Here is a 13,054-nt window from a genome sequence, read left to right as displayed (position 1 = left end):
CAAATATTCTTTCTTTTTTTCCGTTTTTCTGTTTTTCGTTCTTTATATATTTTTTTATTCTGTAACATGCATTTATGTCTACAGTGTAAATCAAAATCAAAATCGCACAGAAACTACACACACAAACATACTTTTCTTTTTAATCCCCGCTCTCTCTCTCATGCTCTCATCGTTAATCGTATGCAACGACAACAACAACAACAAAATATTAATGTGCTCCTCAATAAAATCACATCATATATTGACTCCACTTGTGTATGTGCTCTCGCGCATTTTTATTCAAAATCTCACACCCATACACAAACACATGGATATATGCGCTAATGTCTACAAACGTTTTACTTGTACGTCCATCATTGGTGGTTTGCCGATGTGTAGGACTTCCAGTTTTCCCAAGAAACCGCTTCAGGGATATGTTGGAACCCAATCCCAATGCCCCCATTTCGGCCTTCACTCGTGATCCCTTCTGGTGGGATATGGAAGATTTGGCCCCCATTCGTGCCCGCTCACCTTTCCGTGCCATGTCAATGCCACGTGCCAGCAGCCCACCAATTACCAGAGATTCGTTCTTGTCGCCCATTAAGAATCGTTACTTGTGGACCAAACACCCTGCCAGACCTTTGACTCGTAAGTATTTCAAAAAATATTTTTTATTATTTTTGTATTGGTAGAATAGAAGTTGTTTACAACACCCCTGCCTCCCCACCCTCCAGTAAAAACCAGTTAGCAATTTTCTTTTGGGTAATTGCTATTTGTTGATATATGATATTTTTAGAGTGTTTTTTTTTTCAATATCCCAGCACAAAAATAAATCCTTTTTGTATATAGAGTCCCTAAATGTGACTAAAATCTAAAATTTATTTTATTATTGTGGCCGAAAAAAAAATTGATGACCCAACCATTAAAAATGTCATACATTTAAGAGGTAGAGTTACAAGAGTTGTGAGGAATTTTTGGTTGTTAAAACGATGGAATATGTGAAAAATTAAACAACAAAAAAAAAGTATGTAAAAACTAGTAAGGATCAAATAATAAAATTAAATTGAATAAGGTAACATCAGAAGCAGACCATATTGGCGTATGATTGTTATAAATGAGATAAAACTAATGGCAGTACTTATACGACACCTTGGTACAACAAGTATTAATTCATAAATGTGATAAAAATTTAATTTTGTTTATTATTGTGGCCGTAAATCCAAATAATTTCTTTAAAAAATAAAATAAAATTGAATAAGGTAACATCAAAAGCAGACAATATTGGCGTATGATTGTTATAACTGAGATAAAACTAATGACAGTACTTATACGACACCTTGGTACAATAAGTAGGAATTCATAAATGTGATTAATATTTAACTTTTTTATTATTGTGGCCGAAAAAATAAGTCCCCAACAATATGTGAAAAATTAAAAAAACGACATACTGATATAAGGATTAAATATAAAAAAATAAGTTTTCTCTATCTTCATCGTTAACATAATTATTTTATTTAAGAATTAAAACCAAACGATTTCTAATAAATAGAAAATAAAATTAAATATGTTAAGGTATTAAGGTAAGGTTGACCATATTGGCGTATGATTGTTACTAATGAGGTACAAACTAATGACAGCACTTATACGACACCTTGGTCTATCAAAGTGAGAATGCCTAAATGTGACTAAAATCTAAATTTATTTCTTTATTGTGAACGAAAATAATTACGAGCACGATTGCCACTCGTGGCAAAAATAATCTACAAAATTTTAAAGAAACTTACCAAATACTTACCAAATTCTACAAAAATATCTATATTTTATTTTTATAGAAAATTTTGTCAAAATTTTGTTTCTATAGAAAAATTTGTCAAAATTTTATTTCTATAGGAAATTTTATCAAACTTCTATTTCTATAGAATATTTTGTCAAAATTTTATTTTTATGGAAATTATTGTCACAGTTTTATTTCTAGAGAACATTTTGTAGAAATATTATTTTTATAAAAAAATTTTAACGAAATTTAATTTCTATAGATTTAATTTCTATAGATTCTATATCTATAGAAATTTAATTCCTATAGATATAGATTATTTCTATAGAAAATTTTGCCAAATTTTATTTCTATAAAAAATTTTGTCAAAATTTTATTTCTATAGAAAATTTTGTCAAATATAATTTTCTATAGAAAATTTTGTTTCTATAGAAAAATTTGACAAAATTTTATTTCTATAGAAAATTTTGTCAAAAATTTATTTCTATAGAAAATTTTGTCAAAATTTTATTTCTGTAGAAAATTTTGTCAAAATTTTATTTCTAAGAATATTTTGTCAAAATATTATTTTTATGGAAAATATTGTCATAGTTTTATTTCTAGAGAACATTTTGTCTAAATATTATATTTATAAAAAAATTTTAACGAAATTTAATTTTTATAGAATATTTTGTCAAAATTTTATTTGTATAGAATATTTTGTTCTATAGAAAATTTTGTCAAACTTCTATTTCTATAAAACATTTTGTCAAAATTTTATTTTTTTGGAAAATTTTGTCATAGTTTTATTTCTAGAGAACATTTTGTCTAAATATTATTTTTATAAAAAAATTTTAACGAAATTTAATTTCTATAGAATATTTTGTCAAAATTTTATTTGTATAGAATATTTTGTCAACGTTTTATTTCTATAGAGAATTTTGACAAATTTTATTTCTATTGAAAATTTTGACAAAATTTTATTTCTATAAACAATTTTGTCAAAACTTTGTTTCTATAGAAAATTTTGTCAAAACTTTATTTCTAACTAAATTTTGTCAAAATTTTATTCCTAAGAAAATTTTGTCAACTTTAATTTTCGATAGAAAATTTTGCAAAATTTTATTTCTATAGAAAATTTTGTCAAAATTTTATTTCTATAGAAAATTTTGTCAAAATTTTATTTCTATAGAAAATTTTGTCAAAAATTTATTTCTATTGAAAATTTTGTCAAAATTTTATTTCTGTAGAAAGTTTTATCAAAATTTTATTTCTCTGGAAAACATTGTCAAAATTTTATTTGTATAGAATATTTTGTCAAAATCTCTATAGAAAATTGTCAAAATTTTATTTCTATAAAACTTTTTGTCACATTTTATTTCTATAGAAAATTTTGTCAAAATTTTATTTCTAAAGAAAATTTTGTCAAAAATTTATTTCTATAGAAAATTTTATCAAAAATTTATTTCTGTAGAAAATTTGTCAAAATTTTATTTCTAAAAAAATTTTGTCAACTTTAATTTTCAAAATTTTATTTCTAAAGAAAATTTTGTCAAGACTTTATTTCTAAGAAAATTTTGTCAAATTTATAATTTTAAAATTTTTTTAAAATTTTGACAAAATTTTATTTTTTTTTTAGAAAATTTTGTTAAAATTTTATTTCTATAGAAAATTTTGTTAGCATTTTATTGTGATAGAAAATTTTGTTTAAATTTTATTTCTACAGAAAATTTTGTCAAAGTTTTATTTCTATAGAAAATTTTGTCAAAATTTTATTTCTATAGAAAATTTTGCCAAAATTATATTCTTATAGAAAATGTTGTCAAAATTTTATTTGTATAGAATATTTTCTCAAAATTTTATTTCTATAGAAAATTATCAAAATTTCATTTCTACAGAATATTTTGTAAAAATTTTATTTCTATAAAAAATTTTGTCAAAATTTTATTTCTATAGAAAATTTTGTCAAAATTTTATTTCTATAGAAAATTTTGACAACATTTTATTTGTGTTTTTTTTTAGAAAATTTTGTCGAAATTTTATTTCTATAGAAAATTTTGTCAGCATTTTATTGTGATATAAAATTTAGTCTTAATTTTATATCTACAGAAAATTTTGTCAAAGTTTTAGTTGTATAGAAATTTTTGTCAAAATTTTATTTCTATAGAAAATTTTGTCAAAATTTTATTTCTATAAAAAATTTTGTCAAAATTTTATTTCTATAAAAAATTTTGACAAAATTTTATTTCTATAGAAAATTTTGACAAAGTTTTGTTTCTGTAGAAAATTTTGTCAAATTTTTATTTCTAAGAAAATTTTTTCAAAATGTTATTCCTAAGAAAATTTTTTCAACTTTAATTTTCGATAGAAAATTTTGTCAAAATCTTATTTTCTAAGAAAATTTTGTCAAATTTTAATTTATATAGAAAATTTTGACAAAATTTTATTTGTGTTTTTTTAGAAAATTTTGTCGAAATTTTATTTGTATAGAAAATTTTGTCAGCATTTTATTGTGATAAAAAATTTTGTCTAAATTTTATTTCTACAGAAAATTTTGTCAACATTTTATTTCTAAGAATATTTTGTCAACTTTAATTTTCTATAGAAAATTTTGTCAAAATCTTATTTCTATAGAAAATTTTATCAAACTTTTATTTCTATAGAATATTTGGTCAAATTTTATTTCTATAGAAACTTTTGTCAAAATTTTATTTCTATAGAAAATTTTATTTCTTTAGAATATTTCCTCAAAAAAAAAATATATAATATAATAAAATAATTGTATTTTATTTCTGTAGAAAACTTCGTCAAATTTTGTTTGTGAAAACTTAAAAAGAAAAAAAAATCTGACATAACGATCAAATATTTTGAAATCGCGTGTTTTTGTTTATTTAAGAAGTAAAGTCATGTTGTTTTTTAGAAAGAATTTAAATTACTTTTCAATTTTCTAATGCGCTTTACAGACTATCAGTTATTCCGGACGACAGTGCTCGTGTCAGACATATCCCATATATTGTGCACATTATAAGTTAAGTCCGAAGGCATAATCGATAATGCTGCATGTTTATGGGATAAGTAACACATTTACCGATTATTTAGTCATCGCCGACAAGTCGTCGATCCAACACACTGTAAGATTCTTTACACCCAGAAAAAAGTGACCCCTTCTTTAAGTTAAAATGAACTTACTGTGAAGAAAGTTGAACTTCGTATAGCGCCAAAGACATTTTTATTTGTTTGAACGATGTGATTTTCGTAGAAATTAGGTATAATGCATTGCATATATTAGTTAACATTTTCCTATATTTATTTACCACTATGCTACAGAATGAAAAAATTTAACTGATTTGAATTCATATATGGAATGAGTTTATTGAAATTTTTTCATTCATTTGGACAAATCTTACATATTTGTGGTAAAACTTTTACTTCATAATTAGAACTGCTTACCTTTGTTTTTAAATACAATTTTATTTATTTATATAAGCAATTTTATCTTCAACAAAAGACATGTTTTATTAATATATTGAATATATTTATTAAGAATCAACAGCATCGACTGACCTTGAAATATTAGTTTATTATTCCACTATTTCCAATTTCCATGTAATGTCATCAACTGCAAAACGCATTTTTTCTTCTTCTTGTACCTTTCACTTTTAATAAGTTGCTGCGTAACGATTTTGTCCTCCTTTTACAATGTCAATACCTACAAATATAAAAAATCATAAACCATTTTTGTTACAAAAGGTTAGCGTCACTGAATATTACCTGATAATTGAAGATTCCAAAATGAAGACAAATGAAAGGGTTTTTATTCTGCTGGTGTTTTCTTTCTTTATACACCATCACGAACATTGATAGATTTATTTTCAAAAAAACGAAAATTTTTCTCACTAATTTAAAATAATAAATCTTTTATATATTTTATTTGTTACTTCTTATATTATTTTACCATCTTATTTTTTAACAATCTCTCCGTATACCACAACAACGCGATTCCAACTAAAAAACAACCCACGCGCAAACATATCGATTACACCCACGCGCAAACACATCGATTACGATGACAGGTATCGATTACAGGTAGACAATAGAAATATAGGAAAATTTCCTATATTCTAACAAGTGTGTTTCCTTAAGTTTTGAAAGGATTGCATACTTCTTAGTACGAATGAACTAAAATATTTTTCTATGCCAAGTGTTGTTCGTATGTATGAAAAACTTTCTATTATAAAGGAAGTCCAATTATCATTTTATAAGAAATTTTACTAATTTTGAGGAAACTTGGTTTTAGCTCGGGTTTTGTTTATTTTTACGAATGCTTTGTTATCGGTGAATAAAATTTTTTTGTTCAGTAGGAAATTCTTATAGCCAGCGAAGAAAACAGTATTAGTAAAATTCCATGCCTTATTCTAGTTAATGAACTATTCCTAACTGCTTACAGTTTAGGATTTTTTTTACTGAAACGAGTAAATTTTATTATTTCTCACAAAAATTTACCTTAATGGAAATAAAATGGATAAACTATATTGATGAAGATTTTTTCCTTTAGTTTCGAAGGCACTTTTTTCTGGGTGTACAAACACCGACATTCCGTCCTTGGATTTGTTTAATGAGTCTCAAGTCTCTCATAGTTCACGAAATTAATTGATCCAATTAATTTTTAATTGAAACGTCTTCAATCGCAAGAATGACAGTATCAATCACCAAAGGCAATTAAGAAATTAACTGTACCAATTGAAAAATTTATTGCTAAATGTAATTTTTGTGATTGATTTTTGTTTCAATTAACTCAAAAATTTCTGTTGGGCCATATAAATATGAATATTTTTTTTTAAATTCAATTAAAATTTTAATTGGAAAAACTTTGGTGATATTTTCTTCTGTGTTATTATTCTAAAATTTATTCTCTAATGGGTGAGGTCAGGAGAAATGTGACTTGCAGCAATGTCACTTTGATAGTATTGTTGTTAGTTAAAAAATAATCATACGTCAAGGTTTACTATTACATCGATCACTGGGTCGTATAAGTAATTTATTAAATATAAAAATGTTAATAAAATTTAAAATTTAATACAGGGTCAATTAGATGTGGGCCGTGTTATTAGCTCATAAGTGATCGCAAATAAATACAAATACTAATAAGATTTCGCAAGGCTGCAGTTTGGGATTATTCAAGTTTCAATAATAAAAACCCATATCACAATTTGTTTAAAATTCTGCTCCATTGTGCATTGTCATCGATAAAATGGAATTTAATTAAATCTCAAATGCAGGCATGGACAGAGAACCACTGCGATAGTGCGAGTAATATTAATTAAAATATATCATACGTCAAGGTGTTCTAGCCATATCGACCACGGGGTTGTATAAGTAATTGATTATATAAAAATTTCAATTAAAATTACTCGATATTGCTACAAAATGGTATGTTAACTATAACAATATTCATAAAAAATCAATATTCTTGTTAAATGGAAAAACACAAACTATCATACGCCGTAGAAACTCAAGGCTCTCAAGAATTGTCAACACCATAAAAACCTTTTATATTTTTTTCACATCAGGCATATATAAAAATGCTGTGGGGGAACAAATTTTTGTAGCTCTACTTTAATGGAATAGAACCAATGATTTGTTTTTTTTTTTTTTAAATAAAATTATAACAAAATTAAAAACTAAATTTAATTTAAAATTTCCCTTAAATGTTTCGTGTTTAATTTGAATTTCTATACAAATTTCCCTTTTTTTAATGTTATAATTTCTATATATTTTCTATTTTAATATTATTAAAACTTTCTATTATATATTTCACTTACAACACCACCAGCTGCCGAAGAAGAGGAATTATTTGAAAATTTCTAAGCATACATGGCACTTAAATGCATCCAATACGAGCTGTATATTTATTTCAATTCATCACAAATCGATCTATAAAAAATAGAAATTAAAATTTCAACTAATAATAAGACTAATCAAAAAAAAGTCCATTTAAAAAATAAATACAAAAACAATTGGTAAGAATTTGTAAACCAGTCATGCCAATAATTTTCTTTGTTTTGTTAAATCTCAAATGCATGTGTCATCCACATATAAGTCTGGTAAATATACCGGGTCTGTATTTTCCCTTGCAATCCAAAATGAAAAATTCCAAAACATGTTCATAAGCAAATTTCACACAGTTTGACATACATATATCCCCGTTTCAGCAAGACGAATTGGCTATACACCTAGAATGGAAAAAATCTTATTCAAAAAATCAAAAATTTCCCACCAAATTGTGCTAATAAAAAAACAAACTATGACCATACTAATTTAGAGATAAATTTGTTTACCCTTTAAGCACCAAAACTACCTGAAAGTAGTTAACTGTAGATATTTGTTGGTATAATTATTTAAATATTATAATTTATTTATAGTTAAAAGGTCAATCAACAATAATGATCAGAATAGATTCGTTTAAAAAAAGTATATATTTGAAAAAAAAAGTCAATTTATCATACAATAGCAATAGTATTCAGTATTAATGAAACCAACCTACTACCTACTTTATAATAATTATGATTCTGACAATTATAACGAATTGATATATAGAAATTTGAATGTACAATAATTTACCAATAACGTAATGTAATGTTTGCATTGTGACCCGATTATGTGTGCAAAGTTTAGTGCTAAAATATTTGGAGATTTTTGGGTCTAACCCAGAAGTCAGATGTGAACATTTCAATTTTCTAAAAAACTCGTAATTGATATTTTAAAAATACTATGGAAATTCAATTTTAATTGCTCTAATATTTTAAACACGGATTATATTTCAATTGTGTGCAAGGCTTATACGAGGGTTGCCTTTTATATTTCGGTATTAGAGAACAAAAACAAATCGAAAATCGCTTTATTATTTTTTTCAAAAATATTCCCCATTAAAAAGTTAAAGAGTACGTCAAGGTGGAAGCCCGATTTAGTTTTAGGCTCACTTAGACTATTCAGTCCATTTTGATATATTCCCCATTAAGATCTATGCACTTTTACATGCGTTTGATTCAATTGTCGCAACAATTTTGATACTCTGATTGAGGTATATCCAAAACATGGACTACGAACACATCAACCACTTCTTCTAGTGTCGAAAAACGTCTACCATTAATTTTATTTTTTACGTACGGGAATAAAAAGAAGTCATTCGATGTCAAGTCAGGAATATTCAATGAACCAGAAATTCGATGTTTTAAGTGCTCAAAAAAGCAGTGGTTTGGGTCGATGTGTGAGAGCTCTCATTGTCTTGGTGAAGAGTGAAACGTTGGCAGTTGTGTTTTCCTGATTTCTTGAAAGACAATTTGCAAACAAATGGTCATGAATCACTCAGAAATTTAATATTCTTCGTTGTTCTAGTGATACGATTAAGACATGCCCAGTTTTTCTGAAAAAGCGGCCTTAGTCGTATGATAAATAATCAATTTTTTTGTAATTTTCCATTACTTATCTATCCAAAGAAACTTTCCTGAGAAACAAGGCGAATTGATATATAACATCTGATATACAAGACATTTTACGAACACTTTGACCAATTACAAAAAGTCCTTTTGACTTATGTGTGCAAGATCTTAACGGGATTTTTCAGCTTTTTAAAGCCAAATAGCTGTATTTGGCGATTATTTGCTGAAAAAGTTAAGATCTATGCACTTTTTATTCAATTGTCGCAGCAATTTTACCACTCTGATTGAGGTATCTCCAAAACATGCACTACGAACACATTAACCGCTTCTTCAAGTGTCGAAAAACGTCTACCATTAATTTTTTTTAGGTACGAGAATAAAAAGAAGAAATTCAATGTCAAGTCAGGAATATTCATTGAACCAGAAAGTCGATGTTTTAAGTGCTCAAAAAAGCAGTGGTTTGAGTCGATGTGTCAGAGCTCCCACTTGCTTGGTGCAGAGTGAACCGTTGGAAGTTGTGTTTTCCTGATTTTTTGAAAGACAATTTGCAAACAAATGGTCGTGAATCACTCAGAAATTTAATATTCTTCGTTGTTCTAGTGATACGATTGCGACATGTCCAGTTTTTCGGAAAAATAACGGCGATCATTTGCTTGAAATTGCCTTAGTCGTATGAGAAACATTCAATTTTTTTTTGTAATTTTCCATTACTTATTTATCCAAAGAAACTTTCCTGAGAAACAAGGCGAATTGATATATAACATCTGATATACAAGACATTTTATGAACACTTTGACCAATTACAAAAAGTCCTTTTGACTTATGTGTGCAAGATCTTAACGGGATTTTTCAGCTTTTTAAAGCCCAATTGTTTTATTTGGCGATTATTCGCCGAAAAAGTTATAAGTTAAATAAGAAAAGTTAGAATGATTAGATATGACAAATCATATAATTTTTTTCGTGTCCTGAAATGCAAAGTGAATTGATATTTAAAATCTACTGTATAGAACATTTTCCCAAATCATTAAGTGTATAGACGACAATTTTATCATATGTGTGTGCAGGATCTAAATTGGATATCTTTCAATTTGTTATAATAAATTGATTGATTGCATAAAATAGAAAAACTTGTACATGTCAGCGCTCCCTTGGAGTTTTAATCCTGACAAGTAACGTGAATTGATATACAAATTCGTCTATGTAGGATATTTCATAAATACTTAAACCATTTAGACAATTACTTCTTGACTAATGTGTGCAAATCCTAAATTAGATTTCTCGAAATTTTTCTAAAGATCAATAGTCCCTGTTTGGACGAAAAAGCTATGGGTTAAATAAGACAAATCAAATACAATTTTGATACTGTTCAGAACATAAAAATTAATTAATTTTAGTCCTTACTTGGGCTTGTTAGAGTCCAATGTTTTTTTTTTTTTTTTTGTCTTGACAATATATCGCTGATAAAGTTATAAGGTCAATATGAAAAGTTGAAATGATTAAATACATCCTAGGCATCTCTACAGAACCTTCAAGACCTGAGCTAGTAAGCCGAATTGATATTTGAAATCTATTGAGTAGACAATTTTCCTAAATCACTAGTTTTTCAGATAATAGCTTTATCATATAAGTGTGCAGAATCTAAATAGGATATCTTGAAGTGTTAATCCTGACAAGTAACTTGAATTGATTTACATATTTTTTCTATCTACGACATTTTATAAACACCTAAACCATATAGAAAATTACTTCTTGACTAATGTGTGCAAATTAAATTTCTCAAATCTTTTCTGAAAACCTATAGTCCCTTCTTGAATGAATTAGCTATAGGTGAATATGTCAAATCATATACCATTTTGAAACTATGCAGAACACATAAATAAATTTACTAGACCTGAGTTGCAAAGCGAATTGATATTTAAAATATATTGTGTAGGAAAATGTCTCCAGTAATTAGGTGTATATATAATAGCTTTATCAGCTTTGTGTGCAGATTTTAAATTTGGATTTTTTTTAATTGATGGATTACTTACAAGTAAAATGGCCTTAGATATCAAAATATACACAAACTAGATCTTTAATTGTATGAGATGAAAATGAGTTACAAAATCTGTAATACAAGACATTCGTAAACACATCAGTATTTAAGACCAAAACTTCTTCAGTCAGATCGAAATTTGGTTTCTTCCATTTATTATAATATTGAAAAGTTAGTCCATGGTTAGATTGAATTTCGAAAATCGAACCTGAAAAGAAAATCGAATTGATATTAAAATTCTACTTTAATGGATAATTCTCCAATACACCATTGATTTAGGTCACAGCTTTTTCAATTATGTGTGCAAGATCCACATTACTTTTATTGGTATATTTCTATTAGGCATCCGGAATTAATTCACCAACATCTTTATTTATATCTGTCAAATCTAAATTGAGGTGGCATTTGTCAATTAATTCTCTAACAGCTAAATTTATGTCTGCCAAATCTTAACTAGAGATACTTCTTCAGCAACTATTTAGTATTCGAACATAGTATTTTCAATTTTGAGAAACACACCAAATTGATATGTAAAATTTGCTCCAGAGGTTATTTTTATTAGGCATAAGAAATTAATTTATCACCTTCCTTAGTCATGTGTGCAACACCTAAACGGAATTGCCTCTTATTTTCTATAACATTAAGAAATAAAATACTTATATCAGGAGTAGCTGATCCTGAGAAACAAGGCAAATTGATTTAAAAAATCTTTTATGCAATATGATTTAACAAAATATCAATGATGTAGATAAAAACTATTTCATAGATGTGTGCAAGATATGCTTGATTTAGTCCGATAGTTGTAAGGAATTAAAAGTTAATTTTTCAAAAATTAAAAACTCACAATTAAATCTAGCTCTGTGATTATTGTTATTGACCTTTTAATAGAGAGTTTCATTTGTATCACAAAATTATTGTAAATACTATATTTTTGGCAAATGTTATAAATTTTCAATTAATTTTCATATTTTACTCCTTTTTTTTCTTCAAAAAAAAAAAAAAAAACCCACAATATCTAGCCCACCGCATGTAAATTGCATTGATGAATAGGACCAAGTTATACGACTCTACAATAAAATAAAATTATCCATCAACATCAGTAAGCGCCTGCCATAACAACACATATGCACAATGGATTAAATTTACAAGGATTCTTTTCCAAAAGTGGATCTCCTTTAATAATGGCGAATTCGAAACGAAGAATATTTTCATCATCTACCAACATCATTTTCTGGGTGAGGGGATAAATATGCCATGCCTGCCTAACTAAAGAACTCATCTTGCAAAATTTTCCGTAAAAGGAAGAAATAATATATAATCCCATCATTTCATTAATTTCTATTGGTTTTTTTTATAAAAAGAAAATCGTATTTTTATAAATCCTTTTGTTAATTTCTGTGTAAATTTTATGTAATTTTTTTTTTAATTTAATGAATAAAAAATTTAAAAATTGTAAAAAAAAACAATAAACCATTTACTTTTAAGTATATAAGATGTTTGTAGTTTTTTTCTTTATTTAATGGATAAAAATTAAGTGCAAGTTTAACTGGTTTGGAGCTGAGCATAGTATAGGCCTTGTAGGACTCCATTATAATCACTCTCTTAAATCCTCATAGACTTATATCTAAACTTTCACCGATTCGATTGGAGTTTCACTCACAGAGGATATACAAGTTCCATTTTTATTTATTTCTATATTTTGGTTTTAATTTTTCTTAAATTTTGGAAAAAAAATCCTAATTCGGCGACAATCAGATTTACTGTCTAAACTGCCTGCGGATTGATAGCCGCAGACTTTGGTGCCCATTGTTTGGTATAAATGAAGTGAGGAACCTCCTTTTAAAGTCA

At 26.5% G+C, this 13,054-nt stretch overlaps 1 protein-coding gene across 12 annotated transcripts in view; it reads left to right on the top strand.

Moving 5' to 3' along the window:
* Positions 1 to 12,698, top strand: part of Mf (myofilin) — a 67,751-nt gene extending 55,053 nt beyond the window's left edge. For 9 of the 12 annotated variants that reach the window (XM_075290485.1, XM_075290478.1, XM_075290481.1 and 6 more), the window contains 3 exons: positions 379 to 627; positions 7,566 to 7,752; positions 12,226 to 12,698. In XM_075290485.1, the coding sequence (XP_075146600.1) occupies positions 379 to 627; positions 7,566 to 7,600 (284 nt within the window). In that variant the 3' untranslated portion in view covers positions 7,601 to 7,752; positions 12,226 to 12,698. Of the gene's footprint in view, positions 1 to 84; positions 628 to 7,565; positions 7,753 to 12,225 lie in introns of those variants that run through there. The other 3 variants (XM_075290484.1, XM_075290482.1, XM_075290479.1) reach the window with 2 other exon arrangements.
* Positions 12,699 to 13,054: the final 356 nt, after the last annotated feature.

Source organism: Haematobia irritans, chromosome 1, assembly GCF_050003625.1.
Source record: "Haematobia irritans isolate KBUSLIRL chromosome 1, ASM5000362v1, whole genome shotgun sequence".
Classification (NCBI taxonomy): Eukaryota; Metazoa; Arthropoda; class Insecta; order Diptera; family Muscidae; genus Haematobia; species Haematobia irritans.
This window is presented reverse-complemented; position numbering and strand designations above follow the sequence as displayed.